This window comes from Acartia tonsa, chromosome 5 (assembly GCF_053477335.1).
Source record: "Acartia tonsa isolate MP-2025a chromosome 5, ASM5347733v1, whole genome shotgun sequence".
In the NCBI taxonomy this organism is placed as follows: domain Eukaryota; kingdom Metazoa; phylum Arthropoda; class Copepoda; order Calanoida; family Acartiidae; genus Acartia; species Acartia tonsa.
This window is the reverse complement of record NC_137264.1, coordinates 2,397,515-2,417,954: the sequence shown is the minus strand read 5'-3', so window position 1 is coordinate 2,417,954 and position 20,440 is coordinate 2,397,515. Positions and strand designations below refer to the sequence as shown.

The 20,440-nt window shown below is 34.7% G+C and overlaps 1 protein-coding gene across 1 annotated transcript in view; it reads right to left on the bottom strand.

The window, feature by feature from the left end:
* mRpL44 (mitochondrial ribosomal protein L44) overlaps positions 1-20,440 on the bottom strand; it is a 33,408-nt gene that overhangs the window by 743 nt on the left and 12,225 nt on the right. Inside the window, exons 3-12 of the mRNA XM_080159828.1 lie at positions 18,771-18,818; positions 17,407-17,508; positions 12,041-12,120; positions 11,405-11,516; positions 10,540-10,668; positions 9,692-9,778; positions 8,926-9,014; positions 8,462-8,531; positions 1,124-1,179; positions 337-433 (exon numbers count right to left, since the gene is read on the bottom strand). Coding sequence (XP_080015954.1) covers positions 337-433; positions 1,124-1,179; positions 8,462-8,531; positions 8,926-9,014; positions 9,692-9,778; positions 10,540-10,668; positions 11,405-11,516; positions 12,041-12,120; positions 17,407-17,508; positions 18,771-18,818 — 870 coding nt within the window. The remainder of the gene's footprint in view (positions 1-336; positions 434-1,123; positions 1,180-8,461; positions 8,532-8,925; positions 9,015-9,691; positions 9,779-10,539; positions 10,669-11,404; positions 11,517-12,040; positions 12,121-17,406; positions 17,509-18,770; positions 18,819-20,440) is intronic.

Below are 20,440 nucleotides of genomic sequence, written 5' to 3'. Positions count from 1 at the left end.
ATTTATTTATATTACAAATAGTTTGTCTGTGTTTTCATTTCAGATTGCCTTTTTTTGGAAGTTTTTGGTCGTCATGCTTGTTTTAAAAATCATTAAAATTAATAAAAATGTATAAATTAGTTTTGAGTTAAAGTTAGGTAAGGGAAGATATTAGTGTTGCACTATAATGCAAGTTGTTTTCCTTGCTTGTAGCATGGCAATTATATTACTAAAAAGAGGAATTATCATATTTGGCCCAGGCTTTGACTTTTAGCTGATTTTTAAAATTATAAAAGGTTAATTTGCCTGAGGCTTACAGGCGGCTAACAACCTGATATGTTCAAATGAATATCATACCTGGATACTTGGGTTTGGTTTAGACTTTGAGAACTCTTGTTTAACAGGCAGAACAAAATGAGAAGCATCCAGCTTGAACAAATTTCTCAATGCATCTCTAAATATAAAGGTGTTCAATATTTAAACTTTAAATAAGGCTATAAACACTATGAAGATGAAAAAAATAAGTATTTTGTGAAAACAACTAGGTAAGGTAAATCAACTGACAAAAGAATGGTCAAAGGAGTGGACAGTAAATTGAAAACACCTATTGTTAATGCAATTTTTGTTAAAAAATTAGTTTTGTCGGTCAGATTATATTAAATAGAATGTAGAATATAACGTGGATATTATGACATGAGACAATTTGTCGTTAAATTAGCTTGCTAAATGGAACTCATTTATTGGTCAGTTCGTTTATCCAGTAGGAGGAGAGGGTAAAGTGAGTTGAAGGGGGGAATCGTTATTTTAGCCAGCTACAAGTTTCACTTTATCGGAGAAGATGAAAATCTAGAGCAAGATCCAAGTAATAATTTAGTTATTTCTCTCATCGTATTATAAACAGCTTTCCACGGATATAAAATGTACAATTTTAAGATTAAACCCAGTTTAGCCCCGAGATGCCGAAGGCACGGACTAAAAAAATTGGTTTTAATTTTACTATGATTGTAAATTTTTATATTGGTAGAAACCTGTGTATAATACGATACTAGACATAGTTTTTTTTCTCGTGTGGATAAGAACCAGTTCCTATCCACCGGATTCGAATGAATACGAGAAAATTCATTATCAGATTATATAATATTACCTCGCCGCCATTTCTTCTGCAATCTCTACAGATTCACCAGTACTCTCACCAATCAACTAATTAACAACAACATTAAAGTTTTTAGAAGCACAATTGTGAACAAGAATAATAACATCCATTAACAAAGGAGTCAATAGGAACAAAAATTCAATAAGACAAAACCAGAGTTTCGGATCCGCATTGATTGTATGCGGATCCGGATCCTCAAAATTTGGTCAGTGCGGATCCGGATCCTTGACAATAAAAATAAAATCACCAAATTTTTCAAAAAAAATTTTATTCTTTAATTCGAAGTCTAAAATACTTTTAATCTTCAAGTCTGAACCTAAACCTCTCATCAAGAGAATGTCTGAGATTTTATATAAAGGACCACCCTCAACGTCACAAAAAATGGTTTTTGATATTAAAGCTCCCATAGGTCCTATATGAAAAATTAAAGACCATTTTTCCATACAATTTGGGGTCGGAGATTCCGAATCTGCCGTCCATTTTTATGTAGCTAACCTCCTTCATGCCGAAAAACGGCGCCAAAGTTGACTACCCTTCGAAAAATCCGCGAATGACAATTTTAGCAAAATAAAAATCTACCAAATTATTTTGATCATAAGATAGATAGATAGTTAGATTTAAATAAATATAATTAATTTTTTTCTTTCTTAAACCTTGAAAGAGAGAGAGTGAGGAAAGGAGATAGAAAGAAAGACATAAGGAGATAGTTATAAAGGGAGAGAAAGAAAAGTTTTTTTTTTGATAAAATGTATAATATAATATAAAGATAGAGTGAGAAAGGGACAGAAAAGGTAAGAGACAGAGAGAGAAAAAAAGGGGAAAGAGAGAGAGAGAGAGAGAGAAAAGGGGAAGAAAGAAAGAAGGAAGGAGAGAGAGAAAAGGAGAAAGAAAGAGAGAGGAGAGAGAAAGAGAGAGAGTAAGAGAAAAATAGATAAAAAAACAGAGTGAGAGAGAGAAGGAGAAGGAGAGAGAGAGAGAGAGAGAGAGAGAGAGAGGGAGAGAGAGAGAGAGAGAGAGAGAGAGAGAGAGAGAAAGAGAGAGAGAGAGAGAGATAGAGAGAGATAGAGAGGGAGAGAAGAAGAGAAATAGAGAGACATAGAATGAAAGAGAGAGAGAGAGCGAATGAGAGAAAAAAAGAAAGTGAAAGAAAAAGATGAGGTAAGAAACACATAGAGAGAGAGTATAGAAGAGGGAGAGAGGGAGCAAGAGAGAAAGAGTAATAGACAGAGAGAGAGAGAAAGAAAGCGAGTAAAGGAGTAAGAAAGATAAGTAAAGAGAAAAAGAGATAAGGAGAGAGTGAGAGAGAGAGAGAGAGAAAGAGAGAGAGGGAGAAAGAGAGAGAGAGAGAGAGAAAGAGAGAGAGGGAGAAAGAGAGAGAGAGAAAGAGAAAGAGAGAGAGAGAAGGAGAGAGAGAGAGAGAGACAGAGAGAGAGAGAAGGAGAGAGAGAGAAGATAAGAAAGAGAGAAAAAATAATACATAAAGTGAGAGAGAAAGAGAGAGAGAGTAAGAGAGATAAAGAAAAAAGAGAGAGAGAGAAAGATAAGGAGAGAGAGACATAATGCGATGGAGAGAAAAAGAATATTAGAGAGAGAGAAAGGGATAATACGAGGGAAAAAAGGGAGTAAAGAAAACGTAACAAAAAAATCAAATAAAAGGGATCTATAGGGATAAGACAATGGCTAATAGATTGAAATACATTCCCAATGATGATAAACTTCTGAAGATTACAATTAGTGGTTGTAACTGTTGCATGCACATAACTATCCTATTAATCTGATTTTGAATAATGATGTCTATGACAAGAAAGTACAATATCATAAGCGAGGAAACTTTATAATCAAGTCCTAAAATTGAACGTAAGTATTTACGCAATATTGCAACAAAAATAAGGACAATTTTGTTTACACTTATTTGTTTACAAGTTCTAACACTCTACAAGGGTTAATGGTTGTCTGTTCTTCCTTCTGATTTTAGAGCTGCACTTTTAGGAATGTCATACTTTTTAGTAGCGGAGCTACTCTATATTTCACTTTGTCCGCCAGTCCGTCCGTCAGTCCATCCGTCCGTCCGTAACGCTATGGGGGAAATGGGATTTACTCAGCTCCTATAAAAGATAGAAAGCTGAAATTTTTTGACAATATTCCCATCATTAAGGAGCACAATTAACTAAAAAACATCAATGGCGGTCGGACGGCTTTTTAGCAGGTTTTAGGCTATTTTTTTATTTTTTACATTTTTCCTCATATCTTTGGTGTTTATGGTCCGATTTTCAAAATTTTTTCAGTTAGATATATCAAAATTAAATTTTCCGTCGTTTGGAGAACCAACAATGACGGTCTGACTGCCTTTTTGCAGGTTTTTGGCTATTTTTATATTTTTTACATTTTCCCCCATATCTTTGGTGTTTATGGTCCGATTTTCAAACTTTTTTCAGTTAAAGATATCAAAATTAAATTTCCCATTGTTTGAAAAAAACAACAATGACGGTCAGACTGCCTTTTTGCAGGTTTTTGGCTATTTTTAATTTTTTTACATTTTCCCCCATGTCTTTGGTGTTTTTGGACCGTTTTTCAAGATTTTTTCAGTTAAAGATATCAAAATTAAATTTCCGGTCATTTGAAGAAATCAACAATGACGGTCAGACTGCCTTTTTGCAGGTTTTTGGCTATTTTTAATTTTTTTACATTTTCCCCCATGTCTTTGGTGTTTTTGGACCGTTTTTCAAGATTTTTTCAGTTAAAGATATCAAAATTAAATTTCCGGTCATTTGAAGAAATCAACAATGACGGTCAGACTGCCTTTTTGCAGGTCTTTGGCTAATTTTATATTTTTTACATTTTCCCCCATATCTTTGTTGTTTATTAATCGATTTTAAAAATTGTTTAAGTTAAAGTTATCAAGATTAAATTTCCTGTCGTTTGAAGAAAACAACAATGACCGTCAGTCCCATCCACGAAATTTTGTGCTTTGCTACTTATGGATACAAAGTTATGGGGCAGTTGTTGAGTTCTTTAAAAATTAAAAAATAAAAGTAAATCACGAAACCTTGAAAAATAATGTTTGCTTTGAAGCATGACCGACAGACAGACGGACAAAACAATGTATTGATTAGATGTGCATATGCCATTAAAATCTTCACTTAAAATTTTAGATGTCTATCATCAATAGCAACAGAGAAAATTTTATTTCCCATGGTGTTAAGGAATGACGGACAGACAGACAGAAAAAGTTGTTGACATTCTACAGATATACAATTTCAAGAGTTTATATTTACTTAAATAAAAGCAGTTGTGGCTGACATAACATTGTTATTTATAACATTAAAACTACATATTTATGTTTACAAGATAACACCATTTTTTTGGAGCGAAGCTACTCTACAATTCCAAATGTCTGTCCGTCCATCTGTCTGTCCATCCGACATGAAGTGATTTTCTCGGCTTTTCAAGATTTTGTTTGTGCTTGGCTACTTATTAATGTTGTCATCCTTGTTACTAAGTAGATCCTGAACCTGGATATATTATTACTTGTAATCATCAGATCGCTAAATATTTTTTTCTTATACGAAACTTCCAACCCAATGAAAAAAAAAAGATATAGTTCATTAATTTATGTCAATAGTAGGTAGGTTAAATTAAGCAATATTTTTGTCCTATTAAAAAAACACCCAGTAAACACATCTTAACCGATATGGTTCTACTTTACATTGTAGCTTCTCATAACTATTGGAAAGGTTTATAACTATTTTGGGGGAGAGAACATCACCCTCAGAAGAGAAATTGCCACTAGAATAAATGACTCCCCCCCCCCGATTTTTTAAAAATTATTCTATTAAAAACTTAATTTATAACAGGGGGTGATCGACTTCAATCCTCCATCCACCTCAAGTGCCCCCAGATGCATAGGGGCGTAGTCGCTAGTATTTTCTATTATATAAGTAGTAAGGTTATTTGTCTGTAGCGGAGGATCTCGCTAACCGCTGAACCGATATGGTTCTTCTTTACAGTGATGCTTCTTATATGTCCAAGGAGTGTTTATAACCATTTTGGGGTGATTATCTACACCCTCCCAAGAGAAATAGTTTCTAGGAAAAATGATAGCCCCCCGAAAAATTATATTTTTTACTTTGTCTGAAGTCAATTAACCTTAAAATTACTGGTCTGTATGAATTGTACTTTACGGGGAAGCTTTACAAAAATCTTTGGGTAGTTTTAGGCTATTTTCCTGTCCTTCTACCAGAGGCTGGGGTTGAAGCAACTAGTAGTAGTAATTAGTAGTAATTATGATATCAACTTATTTATTTAAACCTTTTAAAGGATTCCTGTAGATATGGATACAGTTTTATATAAGTACGGGAATAAAATTTAAATGTTTCTCTCCGCTGGCTCGTATACTTACTATAATCCCAATCACCTCTTATGACTTTACCTCATCTCTTTCCATGACCATGAAGGAAGGTATTCACTTATTTCTGAGGACTATATATTAGCAACCTAAATTGACGACAAAATTCCTCTGTCACAATAGACAAGTATTATATATCCATTTCTGTAGCAGATATGCAGAAGGGATAAGACAATGGAATAAATTGATGTACAACGTATGTATGTATGCAGAAAGTCACAATAGTGTTTAAACCTACGAATGAGTGACTCTCAAACTTTGGGGATCTTAAGGGATAATTTAAGACATTAGGTCATAAATAGATATACCCTTCCCCCCCCCCCCCCCCCCAATTACTAAACATATAATTTCCCTGTCGGTAGATTAAAATTAATTTGATTCAAAAGTTTGGACTGTAATAGTTTGGTTTTAATCAATCATAATTTCTAACAGTACCTAAAGCTTCTGTGCCAACGAACAAGATAATTATTTAAAAGAACTTTTGGTACCAGTAAATTTTCAGCCGTATGTCTCCTCCCTTCCTAGCTGTCACTTTACAATGCCCCACATTTTGTTAAGCATTTATGGATGTTATCATCCTTGTTCATTAAATATTTTACCTGAGTTGATTCTCAATATATTTTAATTCCCAGAACTTATGAGAAGATACTCTGTAAAGGAGAACCATAACGGTTCAGCGTTTAGCGAGATCCTTCGGTACAGACAGACAAACAGACAGACAAACCTACAGACAAACAGACAAACAAACAGACAAACAAACAGACAGACAAACAGACAGACAAACAGACAGACAAATAGACAAACATTTAGACAAACAAGACAGACAAACTTTATTATAAGGAGATTACACGTTAGGTCTTCTATTCTATTAAAAAATATCTTTTCTTTCTCTCACTTTATAATTATCCCCCTCTTTCTTTCTTGCTTTCCATCTCCTTTTCTCCCTCTTTTTCTTTTTATCTATCTAACATATTTCTCACTTTTTATCTATCTCACTCTCTATTTCTCTCTCTCCTCTCTCTATCTCACTCTTTCTCTCTCTCTCTCTCTCTCTCTCTCTCTCTCTCTCTCTCTCTCTCTCTCTCTCTCTCTCTCTCTCTCTCTCTCTCTCTCTCTCTCTCTCTCTCTCTCTCTCTCTCTCTCTCTCTTTCCTTCTCACTCTTTCTCTCTGCTTCTCACTCTGCTTCTCTCATTCTTTCTTTCTCTAATTCTCTCTTGGTTTCTCTCTCCCTCTCCCTCTCTCTCTCTCTTTCTCTGTCTCTGTCTCTGTCTCTCTCTCTCTCTCTTTCTTCTTTTCTCTCTCTCTTGCTTTCTCTCTCTCTTCTCTCTTTCTCTCTGTCTCTCTCTCTCGCTTTCTCTCTCTCCTTCTCTCTGTCTCTCCTTCTTTCTGTCTCTCTCTCTCCTTTTCTCTGTCTCTCTCTCTCTGTCTTTCTTTATCCTTTTTTCTCTCTCTCTTTCTTTCTTTCCCCTTTTCTCTCTCTCTCTCTTCTTCTCTCTGTCTCTCTCTCTCTCCTTCTCTCTGTCTCTTTGTCTTTCTTTCTCCTTTTCTCTCTCTCTCCCTCTTTCTCCTTTTCTCTCTCTCTCTTTGTCTTTCTTTCTCCTTTTCTCTCTCCCTCTCTCTCATTCTTTCTTTCCCCTTTTCTCTCTCTGTCTTATCCCAAAAAAAACTTTTCTTTCTCTCCCTTTATAATTATCTCCTTTTGTCTTTCTTTCTATCTCCTTTCCTCACTCTCTCTCTCTCAAGGTTTAAGAAAGAAAAAAATTAATTATATTCATTTAAATCTAACTATCTATCTATATTATGATCAAAATAATTTGGTAGATTTTTATTTTGCTAAAATTGTCATTCGCGGATTTTTCGAAGGGTAGTCAACTTTGGCGCTGTTTTTCGGCATGAAGGAGGTTAGCTACATAAAAATGGACGGCAGATTCGGAATCTCCGACCCCAAATTGTATGGAAAATTGGTCTTTAATTTTTCATATAGGCCCTATGGGAGCTACAATATCAAAAACCGTTTTTTGTGACGTTGAGGGTGGTCCTTTAGGTAGATTTTTCCATTTTCCCCGCATTTTTTTGAGTCCAAGGATCCGGATCCGGATCCTTGGACTCAAAAATATGCGGATCCTTGCAAATCCGGATCCGGATCCGAAACCCTGGACAAAATAGTGGCGTGCACAGGGTTTTGCCAGGAGGGTGTGCGAAGCGCAATCAAAAAATTAAACACCCACATAGATTTTAGACACCACCCTCAAATCAAAATCTTAGGGGGTATGATTTTTTACGTGAGAAGTTGATACCCCCTTGGCTGCATTGGAGGGGTGAAGACCTCTATTAAGTTATGTGTAGATGGATGGACCCCTTTGGAGTGTATTCACACCTTTAACTTTGAAAGGGGGTGGATACAACCCCCTACTGTAAGCCTCTGACTTTAAATACCTATTGAAGAAACTTAATTTCAATATTAATTTGTTGTAAAAATGCTTAATATCTAGGATGCTTTGCTAATAATTTCGACATAACTAGCCGAGATCCTTCATTAAAATATTGTACCTTAAAGTTATCATACTACGAATGCTGAAAAAATAAAATGATTAAATATCATATGTAGTATGTATTGATTATGGAGTTACAAGTTAAGCTTTATATGATCCATATTATAGGATAGCTTAAACTAGGTTTGAAATCGAAAGGACGATTCTAAAACACATAGTAAAAAACAAAGTAGCGGGTTTCGTCATATTTTCACAGTAGCTTTAGATAGGTTATTTTAAGTTAGGTGAATGTCAATGATTTCCCCACAGTGCAGTGTTAGCAAGTTGGACCTGCAGGGGCTAGAAAAAAGGAGAAAGCTGCTGTGAAAATACGACCAAACCCGCCACTTCGTTTTCTTTCCATGATCCCTAAATGTCAAATTAATACGCACCTCTTTATCCGAGTAAATTCCGACAGTAAAAGATGCCAACAAAGTTTTTGGTCCCATCTGCCACAATAACCTTGAAAAAAGAAACAAGATCGGAATTAATCATTAATGTGTATTTTGAATTTTGAAAAAAAACAATTGTGTCTTTTTGTAATGACTTAAAAATTCCCCAGAAAAAAATTTTCTGAGTGACCTATCAAGCGTAGAACCTCTCCCCTTCTCCTTATATTGAAACAAGTTTAAATAACGGTGTTTTTTTTCGTTTTTACTTTACTACAGGCTAAGTTAGGTTCTAGAGAATTGGATAACCCCGCAGGGTTAAGCCACCCCCTCCCCAACAAGGATTGGGCACAGGGGAAAAACTTCATTTTCAAACACCCCTCATTCTTAATTTAGTTTTAAATAGGGGTGGGGGAAGTAAACGACAAATCATTATGCGGGAAAATGCCAAAATTTATTTTTTTCACCTAGGTTCTGGTGCTCCTCTGCCCTGGTTCTCCAGGATCTTAATCAACATTCTCATTGGCAGCTGGATCTCCCATAGGCTTGTCAATTCCTAAATAGGGTAGTTCCATAAAAATCATTTCAATTAATCCCGGGATCTTAGGGGATTAGACAATGGACGATAAATTGATGTACATTCCCAATGATGTGAAATGAATCACCCACTCTGTAGATTAGAATACTAGTTTGACAAAACTAATTTGGAAACAACCATAGAGAGCCAACGAATAAGATAACGTGGTTATGAAATGATATCTTATCATAACTATAAACTAGCGGCTGAGCCCCTAGCATCTAGGTGCTCTATATTCGAAGGGCAGATTTAAAAATTAAATAGCCTAAAACCATCTCAGAGTCTATAAGAAGCTTCACTGTAAAGAAGAACCATAACGGTTCAGCGGTTAGCGAGATCCTTCGCTACAGACAAAAAAAGCTTATTACTTTATATTATACTAGTGGCTATGCCCCTAGAGGCTTCTAGGGAAACATGAGGGGGGTGGGCGGCTAAAAAAATAGTAAAAAGCCCTCCCTGGACCTGTACAAAGCTTCACTGTTAAGGAGCACCATATTGGTTCATCAGTTAGCGAGATCCTTTGCTACAGACTAAAAAAGGCTTACTACTTTATATAAGAGGAAGGATAAAAACAAAAAATAAAAAATACTTTTAATCGAAGCTGTTGTTTTATTTCAAAATTACTTAAATACACAAAAACTAAAAAAATACATTACCTTTCCCACAAGTTGAACTACAACAAGGTCTCTGACTAAATTTTCTGCTCTTGAAATATCAACTCTTGAGAGGGCACCAACTAAAGCCTAGAAAACATAGAATGAGTAGAGTTTAGATTAACTAATAACAAATAAACTAAGGTAAACAAAAGAAACAAAGTAATAAAGCATCAAGGGGGGGGGGGGGGAGTTTTGACACATTTGCGTAAACCTGGCACCTAGGCTTTATCTTTGGACTGAGAGGATAGGTTATTAGAGATAAAATCATTCTTATATGATGAATTTCACGAGGTTTTAAGATTTTTTGGATAGACCTCCAGGTTCCGGAGCTGCAGGCCTCCAGGTGGTCTCTGTACAGGTAAAAATAAATAAAATAATTTTTTTTTTAAAGTTACAAATCAACTTATAAAACAAAATATGCATCTTTTTTCTTCAGCTTTCTTTTGCAGCTCCGGAACCTGGAGGTCTATCCAAAAAATCTTAAAACTTCGTGAAATGCATCATATAAGAATGATTTTATCTCTAATAACCTATCCTCTCAGTCCAAAGATAAAGCCTAGGTGCCAGGTTTACGCAAATGTGTCAAAACTCCCCCCCCCCCCTTAATAAACAGTAAAGTTACACAGGTATCTAAAGAGATAAGACAATGGCAGATAAATATAAAATTACCTCTTCAGTATATTACAATTAACGGTTGAAACGTTTGGACACTTCAAATAATGATCCAACCAATCAGAATTCACCTGGACCTATGATAAACTTGTAGATCCATACTGGTTAAGTGGTTGGCGAAATTCTTTTTTGGACTCACACATAGACATCCTGTTACTTTTAAGTAACTAGTATACCTGAAATGATTTGGCAAAGTCAGTCTGGAAGGGTGGATATTCAGGAGACAAAATGAGGTCTTTGAATCCAATGTGGAACCCAATTTCTGCCAACATTTCAACAGAGGTTAGGTAGGATTTCATTGCCTGCAGATTTTTGTTTGGATTTTCATTCAATAGGTTTTGATAGCACAAAAATATTTTAAAGAGTAGAAAAGAGCATAAAAATAGCCTAAACCCATACCAAGACTTAAATCGAAAAAATGAAATAGCTTAAAACTAACTTGGGACCAATGTGGTGCTTCTTAACAATGGAAAACTCTCTCGGTTCAGTAGTTATCGAAATCTTAAGCTACGAACTAAAAAATCTTGCTATTTTATATAACAGGATTTGACAGTCAAACAGAAAATTGATTTTGAATCAAAGAAAAGGATGCTCATTGGTCATGGAAATATTTACAAGAATCTTTCAGATGCATACCTCTCATAGCGACCAAGAAATTTAAAGAGATAGTTGCATGAAGTGCATTTCAGAAAAAAATGATTTCAAGCATAAGATACAAGTCTAAATACCATGAAATATTTATAATTGATATTTTTAAACTACATGGTAGAAAATTGAAATTCTTTCAAATTAATGCCCTATAAATATAATCAAAACCATTACACGGGAACAAATATGTAGTTCACTAAATCAAGTTTAAATGCATTTCGTACAACTTCCCCCTTATCTCAATGTTATTTACAAACCGAAAGACAAATTTGAGAATATAATAATTGTACAGTTTTTTGATCTCTGGCCAGGAAAAAAAGATATTTCTATAAATGTCAGACAGGCAGATGTGAAAATTAAATTATTGAAATGAAAATTACGCCAACTTTCCTGAACTCCTTCTTCCGGGAGGGCGGGTAGGGCCCCTCTCAGCCAGCTGAGGACCACTCGGTCGATGATTTCTGATCCCTCGCCACTCAGCTCTGTGTTGGATTTTAGGTTCATTCTGAAAGCACAAAAAAACGGATAACAACATCTTCTATGCAAAAACACATCATGTTTTGCATGATATCAATTATTGAATACGCAATTAAACGGCCCTAGTTGACTTTGTGATTCCTTACTCTTGTCTTACAATTGATAATTATTATTTCTATTATTTAGGTTTAACCATGCTAGTTAAGTCTTTTTACCCTCCCCCCCCCCCCATCCCCCCATCTTAGGAAGCTATAGACCTAGGATTATTAATAGAAGCAACAGAAACAAGAATGGAAAATTGAAAGGGCAATTTAAATAGCAGGTATCTTATGGGATAAGACAATCGATGAAAAATTGATTTATTTCCTAATGATAATAACAAAATTACCCGTGCTGTGGATTAAAATTATTGGTTGTATAGAAATAACTAATCAACATCCAATAAAAGTACTCAAAGTTTAAGAAAATATGGTTTAAAACTTTGAGTACCAGTGTAATTTACAGTCCAATGTCCCCTCCTTCCCTGCTTAAATAATGAATCCAAACACTTACTGAATATCTATGTTAAGTTTTTCTTGTTTTTCATTTTCTTCAATAATGTGTTCTTCCGTGGTAAACACTTCTTGCAACATCTAAAAATAAGATTTACAATTGCAATTTAAAAATAAATATTTTTAAGATTTTTTGGGGTAATATACTAAACTAAAGTATTGTTTGAAATTTACCATTTCTATGTTACTTGCATACAAATCCGCAGGAATCTAAAGGGATAAGACAATAGCCGATAAATTGATGTACATTCCTTCCCACTGAGGATAAACAATATTACCCCTTCTAATTACAATTAGTGGTTAAAACGTTTGGAAACCAACAAATAAAACATTCAATAAAAGCTCTCAAAGTTACAGAGACAACGAATAAGAAAACGTTGTTATAAAGCTTTAGGAACTAGTGTAATAAACATTAAAAAATAAGAGAACGGTGAAAAGTTAATCATTTGAACATATAACATAAAAATGCTAAGGATATTTTCAAAAAAAAAGCGTTTTAAATACGATTAAGAAAAGGAATGCTCGGTCATGACAATTCTAAAAAAGATATACTAAGATATACTAAGGATGGAATCCTATAAAATGTCTTCCAACATCACGCATGACCGCGTAGGATCGCGAGAAATGGCATTTTCTTGGATTCCATCATATCTAAGTACTCTACATAAAATGGGTGGAGACTTTTATAAGTTTAAGTTATGTTTTGACCGTAAACGCAGAAGGGAAAAATTTACGGTCATGTCGCTATTAAAGAGGGCGGAGATTCTTTTGATAAGTTATGGTTTGACCGGAACAACATGACTGCGCGAGGTTAAAACAAAACACTTTCCGGTCATTAGGGGTTAGGGTATATAAAGGGATGGAACTATTTGATATTTTATCTTAAACTGAACTTGCATATCAGTTGCTTGAAAGCATTCAAACTGTTAACACCCACAACAACTAAAAGATATAAAACTAGAATGGAGATGATGTCAAGCCTGATGATCCCCCAGGATGACTCCAACACTCCTATCCTAGACAACCTGATCAAGGATGAAAAGTGCTTCGAGTACGAGCTTCAGTTCCAGGAATATTTTCAAAATGTTTTAGCCAATCAGAGCCCAGTTTCTCAAGTTCCAGCCAATCAGGAGTCAGATAATGAAAATGGCAACATTTACTGGCCAATGAGAGAGAAGAATTATACACAAGAACAGCTGCTGTTGTCTCCCAACCAATATTACAACTGCTACTATCCAGCCACAAGTCCCATATCGCCTGAACAACCTAAAGAGTTCCTATATTCTCCTGGTTATAGTCCTGATAGCCCCCCTGTGTACCATGAGATGCATGCATGGTCTACTCCTGATAATAGTATCACTAACAACCCTGATAGCCCCCCTGTGTACCATGAGATGCATGCATGGTCTACTCCTGATAATAATATCACTAACATTCCTAACCTAAATATGGAAAGTAACCAAACTACAGTTACCCTAGCACCATATGCAGACTGGCCAGCCAATTTTGAAAATAAAAAACGTACATAACGTACACAAAAAAAATACGTTACGTACATAAAAAAAGTAAAAAAACGTACAAAAACGTACATTCCTAATAAAAATAAGTTAAATAATTTCCTAGTTACCTATTATCAATACAGTTAAGTCTACTAGCAGCTACCTGTAAAGGAGAACCATAGCGAACTGACAGACACAAGATATCCTATTACTCTATTCAAAAGAACTAGCGTCTACGCTCCTAAAGGCCTATAGGGGCACTTGAGGAGGGGAGAGTTGATCAATAAAAAAACATGGATGACAACATACATAAGTAGCGAAGCTCAAAAGTTATTTATAGACATCTGGAAAAAAATTAACTTAAAATCGCAATTAAAATTCATTTTTAAGGGGAGGAGGTAGTTTTTTTTCTAAAGTCAATTTCTCTTGGGAGGCTGGATGTGGATGGTGATACTCTTCCCCAAAATAGTTATAAAACTTCCAAAAACCTATGAGAAGCTATCCTGTTAAGGAGAACCATATCGGTTCCGTGGTTAGCGAGATTCTTTGGTTCAAACAAACAGACATTCTGTTATTATGTACAAAGTATATCCTATTATAAGGACCAGCGACTACGCCCTTAGAGGCCTCTAGAGGAACTTGATTAGGGGGGGGGGGAGTTGAATTCAAAAACCCATTTTTTTATTTAAAAATAAAAAGTAAAAAACAAGGATGACAACATCCTTAAGTAGCGAAGCTCAAAAGTTATGGATGGAAATCTGGGAACTATATAAACTATAGAGTAGTGTCGTAAAAAATAAGCATTTAACTTATTTAAATAAATCACAAAACCTTTTAAAAATATATAATAACGTGAAAATCTAGGAATATGTTCAGCCCCCCAACCAATAAGCAAATCTCAATGAAATTTAGTGGAAGTATTAAGAATGAAAACTAATACAATCCCTGAAAATTACAACCGTCTATCAGGAATATGAGTTGTGAAAATCACAAAAACTTATACATCTAGGAATCGATCTAGCACTGCAACAAATAGACAAACCTTAAAGAAACTTTTTGAAAATATGTAGAATGTGAATTTATTTATTCCCTGAAAATTTCAGCCGTCTATCTTGAATAGAAGTCGAGAAAACCATGAAAAAAAGAAAATCTAGGAATAGATCTAGCACCCAACCAAAAGGCAAATCTCAATGAAAATATGTAGAATGTGAACTTATTCAATCAAAAAACAGGAGCCGAGAAAATCACGTTTCTCCGATAGCATAACGGACTGACAAAGTGATTATAGAGTAGCTTCGCTAATAATTTTTTTAGTGAGGGAAGGGGGAGTAGACAACCCCCATTTCTGATTTCAATTTTAAAAAGAAAGAAAAAATAGGGGAAGGGTTGTGATTTTTTTCTAAGAGTAGTTTCTCTTGGGAGGGTGGTTGTACCCTCTCCCAGGACCTATGAGAAGCTACCCTGTAAAAGAGAACCATATCGGTTTAGCGGTTAGCGAGAACCTTCGGTACAAATAAACTGACAGAGACATACATCCTGTTATTACGTACTAAGTATATTCTATTAAATAAAGTAGTAAGTTTTTTGTCTGATGCTTAAGATTTTCATAACTACTTCACACAGTTACCGAGATGGTTTTAGGCTATTTTTCTACCATTTTGAATACAGGTTCTTGAAGAGATATGGAAGGACAGAGAAAATAGCCTACAACCTCACAAAGATCATGTCGGTTCAGCAGTTACAGAAAAAAAAGGATTTATAGGATAAACATATAATAGGATATAGGGTTATTTTGTCTATTGCTAAAGATCTCAGAAAATACTAGTCTTTAATACAAAGTAAATCAATGCCTGTCTGTCTAAAGCTTAAGATCTTGGTAACTGCTGAACAGATTGGGTTCTAAATTCTAATCTTCAGGGAATATATCTACTAGTCCTGTGGTAGTTTTAGGCTATTTTCTTAGAGTGTGGGAAACCCACCCCCCCCCCCAAAAAAAAAAATCAACCACCCCTCAATTTATTTTTGTAAACTAATGCAAATCAGCGGGGTGGGGGAACCCCCACCGCACCCTGGGGCAAAGCCTAAATGAAAAAAATTATCACAATCTTTTTTTATATTTTTTTGGACAAATTTCCAACAAACGATTCTATAAAAGAGGGATACGAAGCCTCTAATCCTAGTAGAAAGTAAAAAGCTTTAATGTCCCTCCCCCAAAGAAAATAGCAAAAACCATCACAGGACTATTAGGTATATTCCATGAAGAGTAGAGCACAATAGGTTCAGTGGTTACTGAGATATTAAGCTTCTGATATACAGACGGACAAGCAGACGGACAGACATCATTCTACTTTGCATTATAGATAATATACTATTTTTGTAATACTTTTTGTACAAATACAAATAAATATACAAATACTTTTATACTTATATTTGATTCTTATTCTTTAAAAACTGAAGATACCAAAAAATAAGACTTCTTAATCCTACACTGTGCACCATATGATATCTCGGAAAATTTACCCAAGTATATAAAGAATTTGAAAAAAATTATCGTAAAATCTATTAAAGGGGTAGTAGCATGAAATGCATTTAAACTTGAATTTAGTCAACTGCATATCTCTTTCTGTTCAATAGTTTAAACTATATCTATAGGACATATATTTCAATCTCATAAATTTAAACTGTAAGTTCTAATAACATATATGCATAATTTACATACATATTTTTGTTCTATGAAAATTGAAGATATTATTGGATTTATTTAAATAATACACCAATTGTTTTTGCAAAAATTTTCGTACAAAACATACAAATTACTTTTCTGCTAATATTTGATTCTTATTATTTTTAAAAAAACGTAAAACGTACAAAAATACAAATTTCAAAATACGTTACGTACACGTATCAAAATAACGTCCAGAACGTACACAGATTCGATGCGTAACGCACAAAACGTACAAAACGTACACTCTGGCCAGTCTGCATATGAGCCTGTGCCTTTAACTGCTATCAAAACTGAAGATAATGAACAGATTCAGGAAATGGACCTTATAGAAGCTATCCAATTACCGGACAGTACAACATATGACACAAAATGTGAACCATCCAGGATCAAGAATAATCAAACTGTCAAATCTACAAACAGCAGACGTATGTCTACAGTTCCTAAAGCTACAACCTGTACAAATTGTGGAACAACCAAAACCTGTTTGTGGCGCAAAGATGGTGAGAGTGGTCTGCCTGTCTGTAATGCATGTGGTCTGTATTTCAAGCTGCATGGACGTCACAGACCTGCCAACTGTACATAGAAGAAGGCATGGAAAAAACAAAATCAAATCTGTAGCATAAAACCGTATTTATTTTTGTAAAAAAAAGATATATTTGTTCATATACTGATGTTGTAAATGTACACAAATGTACTATAATGTTAGGTATTATTTTTTTGTAAATAAATATTTCTCAAAAAAAATAAAGTGTATATTGAGCGAAAATCATTAGGTATAAAATGTAAGAATATAGAATGATTAAAAGATTAGGTATAAATATGTTTAAACACCATTCAGACAACTAGCCCTTAAATTGCACGACCCTTTGTATGGAAGTCTTAAATGTGTATGCAAGTGAGTTGCGCCTGTTCTTAGCCAAGGCATTCCCCCTACTCTTACCTATTTATGTCGGGCACCTGGCATAGCAGCAGTAGAAACCCTTTATCGTCTTTAGTCATAACGTAATATTGAGCCGAGATTCGAACTTTTCACGTTCCCGACAACGAGTAGATACTCTAGTGGTTACACCACAGTGGTGGGTTACTAATACTTACCCTACAACCCTTTCTACTCTCCAAAAACTGGCAAGCTTCTAAATTCACCTGCAAAGGAATATTTTCTCCCAGTCGTCCATTCAAGGCCCCCAATTCAGCCTGGAAGTTCCATTCCAGAAAATCAGACCGCCTGTCTATGGGATTTATTTCCTAAACAAGAATAACAATGTCATTGTCAATATATAGTGCAGCAAAATGAAATAAGCAAGTTGTACTTAAAAAAACAGTAAACAAACTAAACTGACAAGGAGTTAAGCTCATAGAATGTTGAAGAGTACCTACAATTTCTAATGATTATTTTAAAAATATGACAGTCATGCATGCGAGTGTCTGTATGTACTGGTATATAAAATTGTGTGTACGTGCTGTACAAAGAGGGTTTGTGTGGTAAAATTGTGTGTACGTGCTGTACAAAGAGGGATTGTGTGGTAATGTAAAGAGAGTGATGTACTTTATAGATTTGAGTGTTATAGTCAATTGTACTATATTATTACGTAGCAACGAAAGGATAAAAGGACATATTAGGTATAGAGTATCTACGCTATTATAATATGTATATTTTTGAGAGTAGAAAACATCAGAAAAAAGTTTGAATAAACAAATTATTGACTGAGGTTTAATTTAAAAGTAAGTAAAGAAATTAACAAATTACTAAAGGAACCCTGAAAGAAATACAATGCTTTAACTGCTGAAAGACTGCCACAAATTTGAAGCCTTCAGCTTCAATAGCAAAAAGTTCTAGGCATGTCAAAATTACATTTTATGTACAATGAAAATTTTGAAAGATTTCAATTGATCATAATAGAAATTACAATGTTACGTCGCCTAGACACAAAATTATAATCTTATCTTTGTCAGAAACTTTAGGTTGCCGGTAACTGATTACTTTTTTACAATAAAAAAAAACAACTTTTTATAGTCAAAATCTCTGAAAAAAATTTGGTTAAATTTGCATTTGTAATAGTAAAATCATATCAAATAAAACTAACACAAGCTCAGCTGTGATTGGTTGTTGAACTGATTGGCTGGAAATACTACAGTACTCTCGGTACAACGTAAGTTAAACTTTATTTCTTTGATTGATTTTGACTATAAAAATACCCATTTTTATTAAAAAATATACTTAATTAGTTACTGGCAACCTAAATTTATGACAAAAATAAGATTATAATTTCATTTCTAGGCTACGTAGTTTAATTTCAAAATTTTTAACATGAGCAATGAAAATCTTTCACAATTTTCATTGTACATAAAATGTCTAAAATATTTTTTTACTAAAGCTGAAGGCTTCATATTTGGGGTATTGGATCTACTTGTGGCAGTTAGATCGGTGCATTTCTTGCAGGGTTCCTTTAAGTTAGGTTTATTTTAATAGTAAGAAAAGGGTTTAAAAATGAAAAACATATTCTTACCTTTAATTTATTGTTAAGCTCAATTTTATCTCTTCTATTATTGAGTTCCTGAAAGAATAAAAAAAATCAAATTAGAATACAAATTTGAAACATAGTATAATTCTAATCAAAGAGGGAGGAAAGGGCAGAAAACTCAAGACTCAAGGTTCAGTGTGGTTAGCAATAGGGTTGGGCCGGGATACCGGATACTAAAACTAGCCGGTTATCCGGTAATTTGCCGGATATCAAACGTTGGCCAGATATCCGGCCCAACCCTAGTTAGCAATATTATGACGGAAATACGACAAATAATTTTCTAGGGTGGAGGGGGGGGGGATTTTTCTTTTGGGGGTGGAGATAACCTTCTCAAAAACTTTAAAATGAATGAAAAAGTAAATACACTTTAAAGGAAGCCATATCGGTCCAGCGGATCAAGTTATCTATTGGTACAAACCCAGACAGACATATATCCTGTTACTTTATTGGATGTGTATGACAATGAGCCACGAGTTCATGCCTTGTGTATAAAAACAAGGATGACAACATCCATAAAAGCGAAGCTCTGAAACGATATGACAGACGAACATTAACTTTTGTTGAGTGTCAGAACTAAATATACAAAATATGAAATTAAAAAATTTGACAAAATTATACGTAAATTTGTTGCAAAACTTCTTAAATACAGAATTCTGTTTAAGGACAAACTGACATTTTTAATACTTGATTATAGAGATGCTTCGCTCATAATATTGTACCTTATTGTAATATAAATAAGTAATCAAAAAATCAGATCGATCGGATGATTTTATCACATAAAAAATTGTTATTAAAAAAGTACAAAATGAACATGTTTAAAATGGACGTACGGACATTCTGGTAATGATTATAGAGTTGATACGCTTTCTAAGTCGTACCTAACTACTACAGGAATCACCATGCAAAGTTTGAAATCGATAGGACAATTCTAACATGCCTAAATTAACGAATAAAAGCTAACTATCTCGGACGGACGTACGGACGGACCGACCCTAATAAAGGGGGGGGTTTTTAATGCAACCATCTCGTAATCAATGTATAAATGGCACTTAGAATTCGAATTTCGATCTCAAATTTTGCATGAGTAATCCTTGGTAGGTCTATTTTCCCTAAATCGAACAAAAAGTTGGAAAAGTAACGGCTGGCAGCTGGCGGCTCAGCCGTTTAGCCGTTTTTTGCCTATTTTCAGGGCAAATTCATCATTAATTACGTAGGAATCAACTTTTAAAAACAGATTTTTGGTTTAATTCATGTTAAATGATAGCAATAACCATTTTTTAAATTTCTAGTACCAGCTGCTAAACGGCTAGAACCGGCTGAAAACGGCTGGGAGCTGCCAAGAGTATGAATAGTTGATAGGGCATGTGACATGTCTAGGGGTAGGTTTTTATGGTTGCTGAGCTCAAAAATACTACCAAAAATAGTTGCAGCTCAATCATATGGCAGCTGGGTAACGGCTGCTGCTGAGCTGGGAGCTGCCAAGAGTTGAATGTGTAGATAGGGCTTATGACATGTCTAGGGGTAGGTTTTGATGGTTGCTGAGCTCAAAAATGCTACCAAAAATAGTGACAGCTCAATCATATGGCAGCTGGGTAACGGCCGCTGCTGAGCTGGGAGCTGCCAAGAGTTAAATGTGTAGATAGGGCTTGTGACGT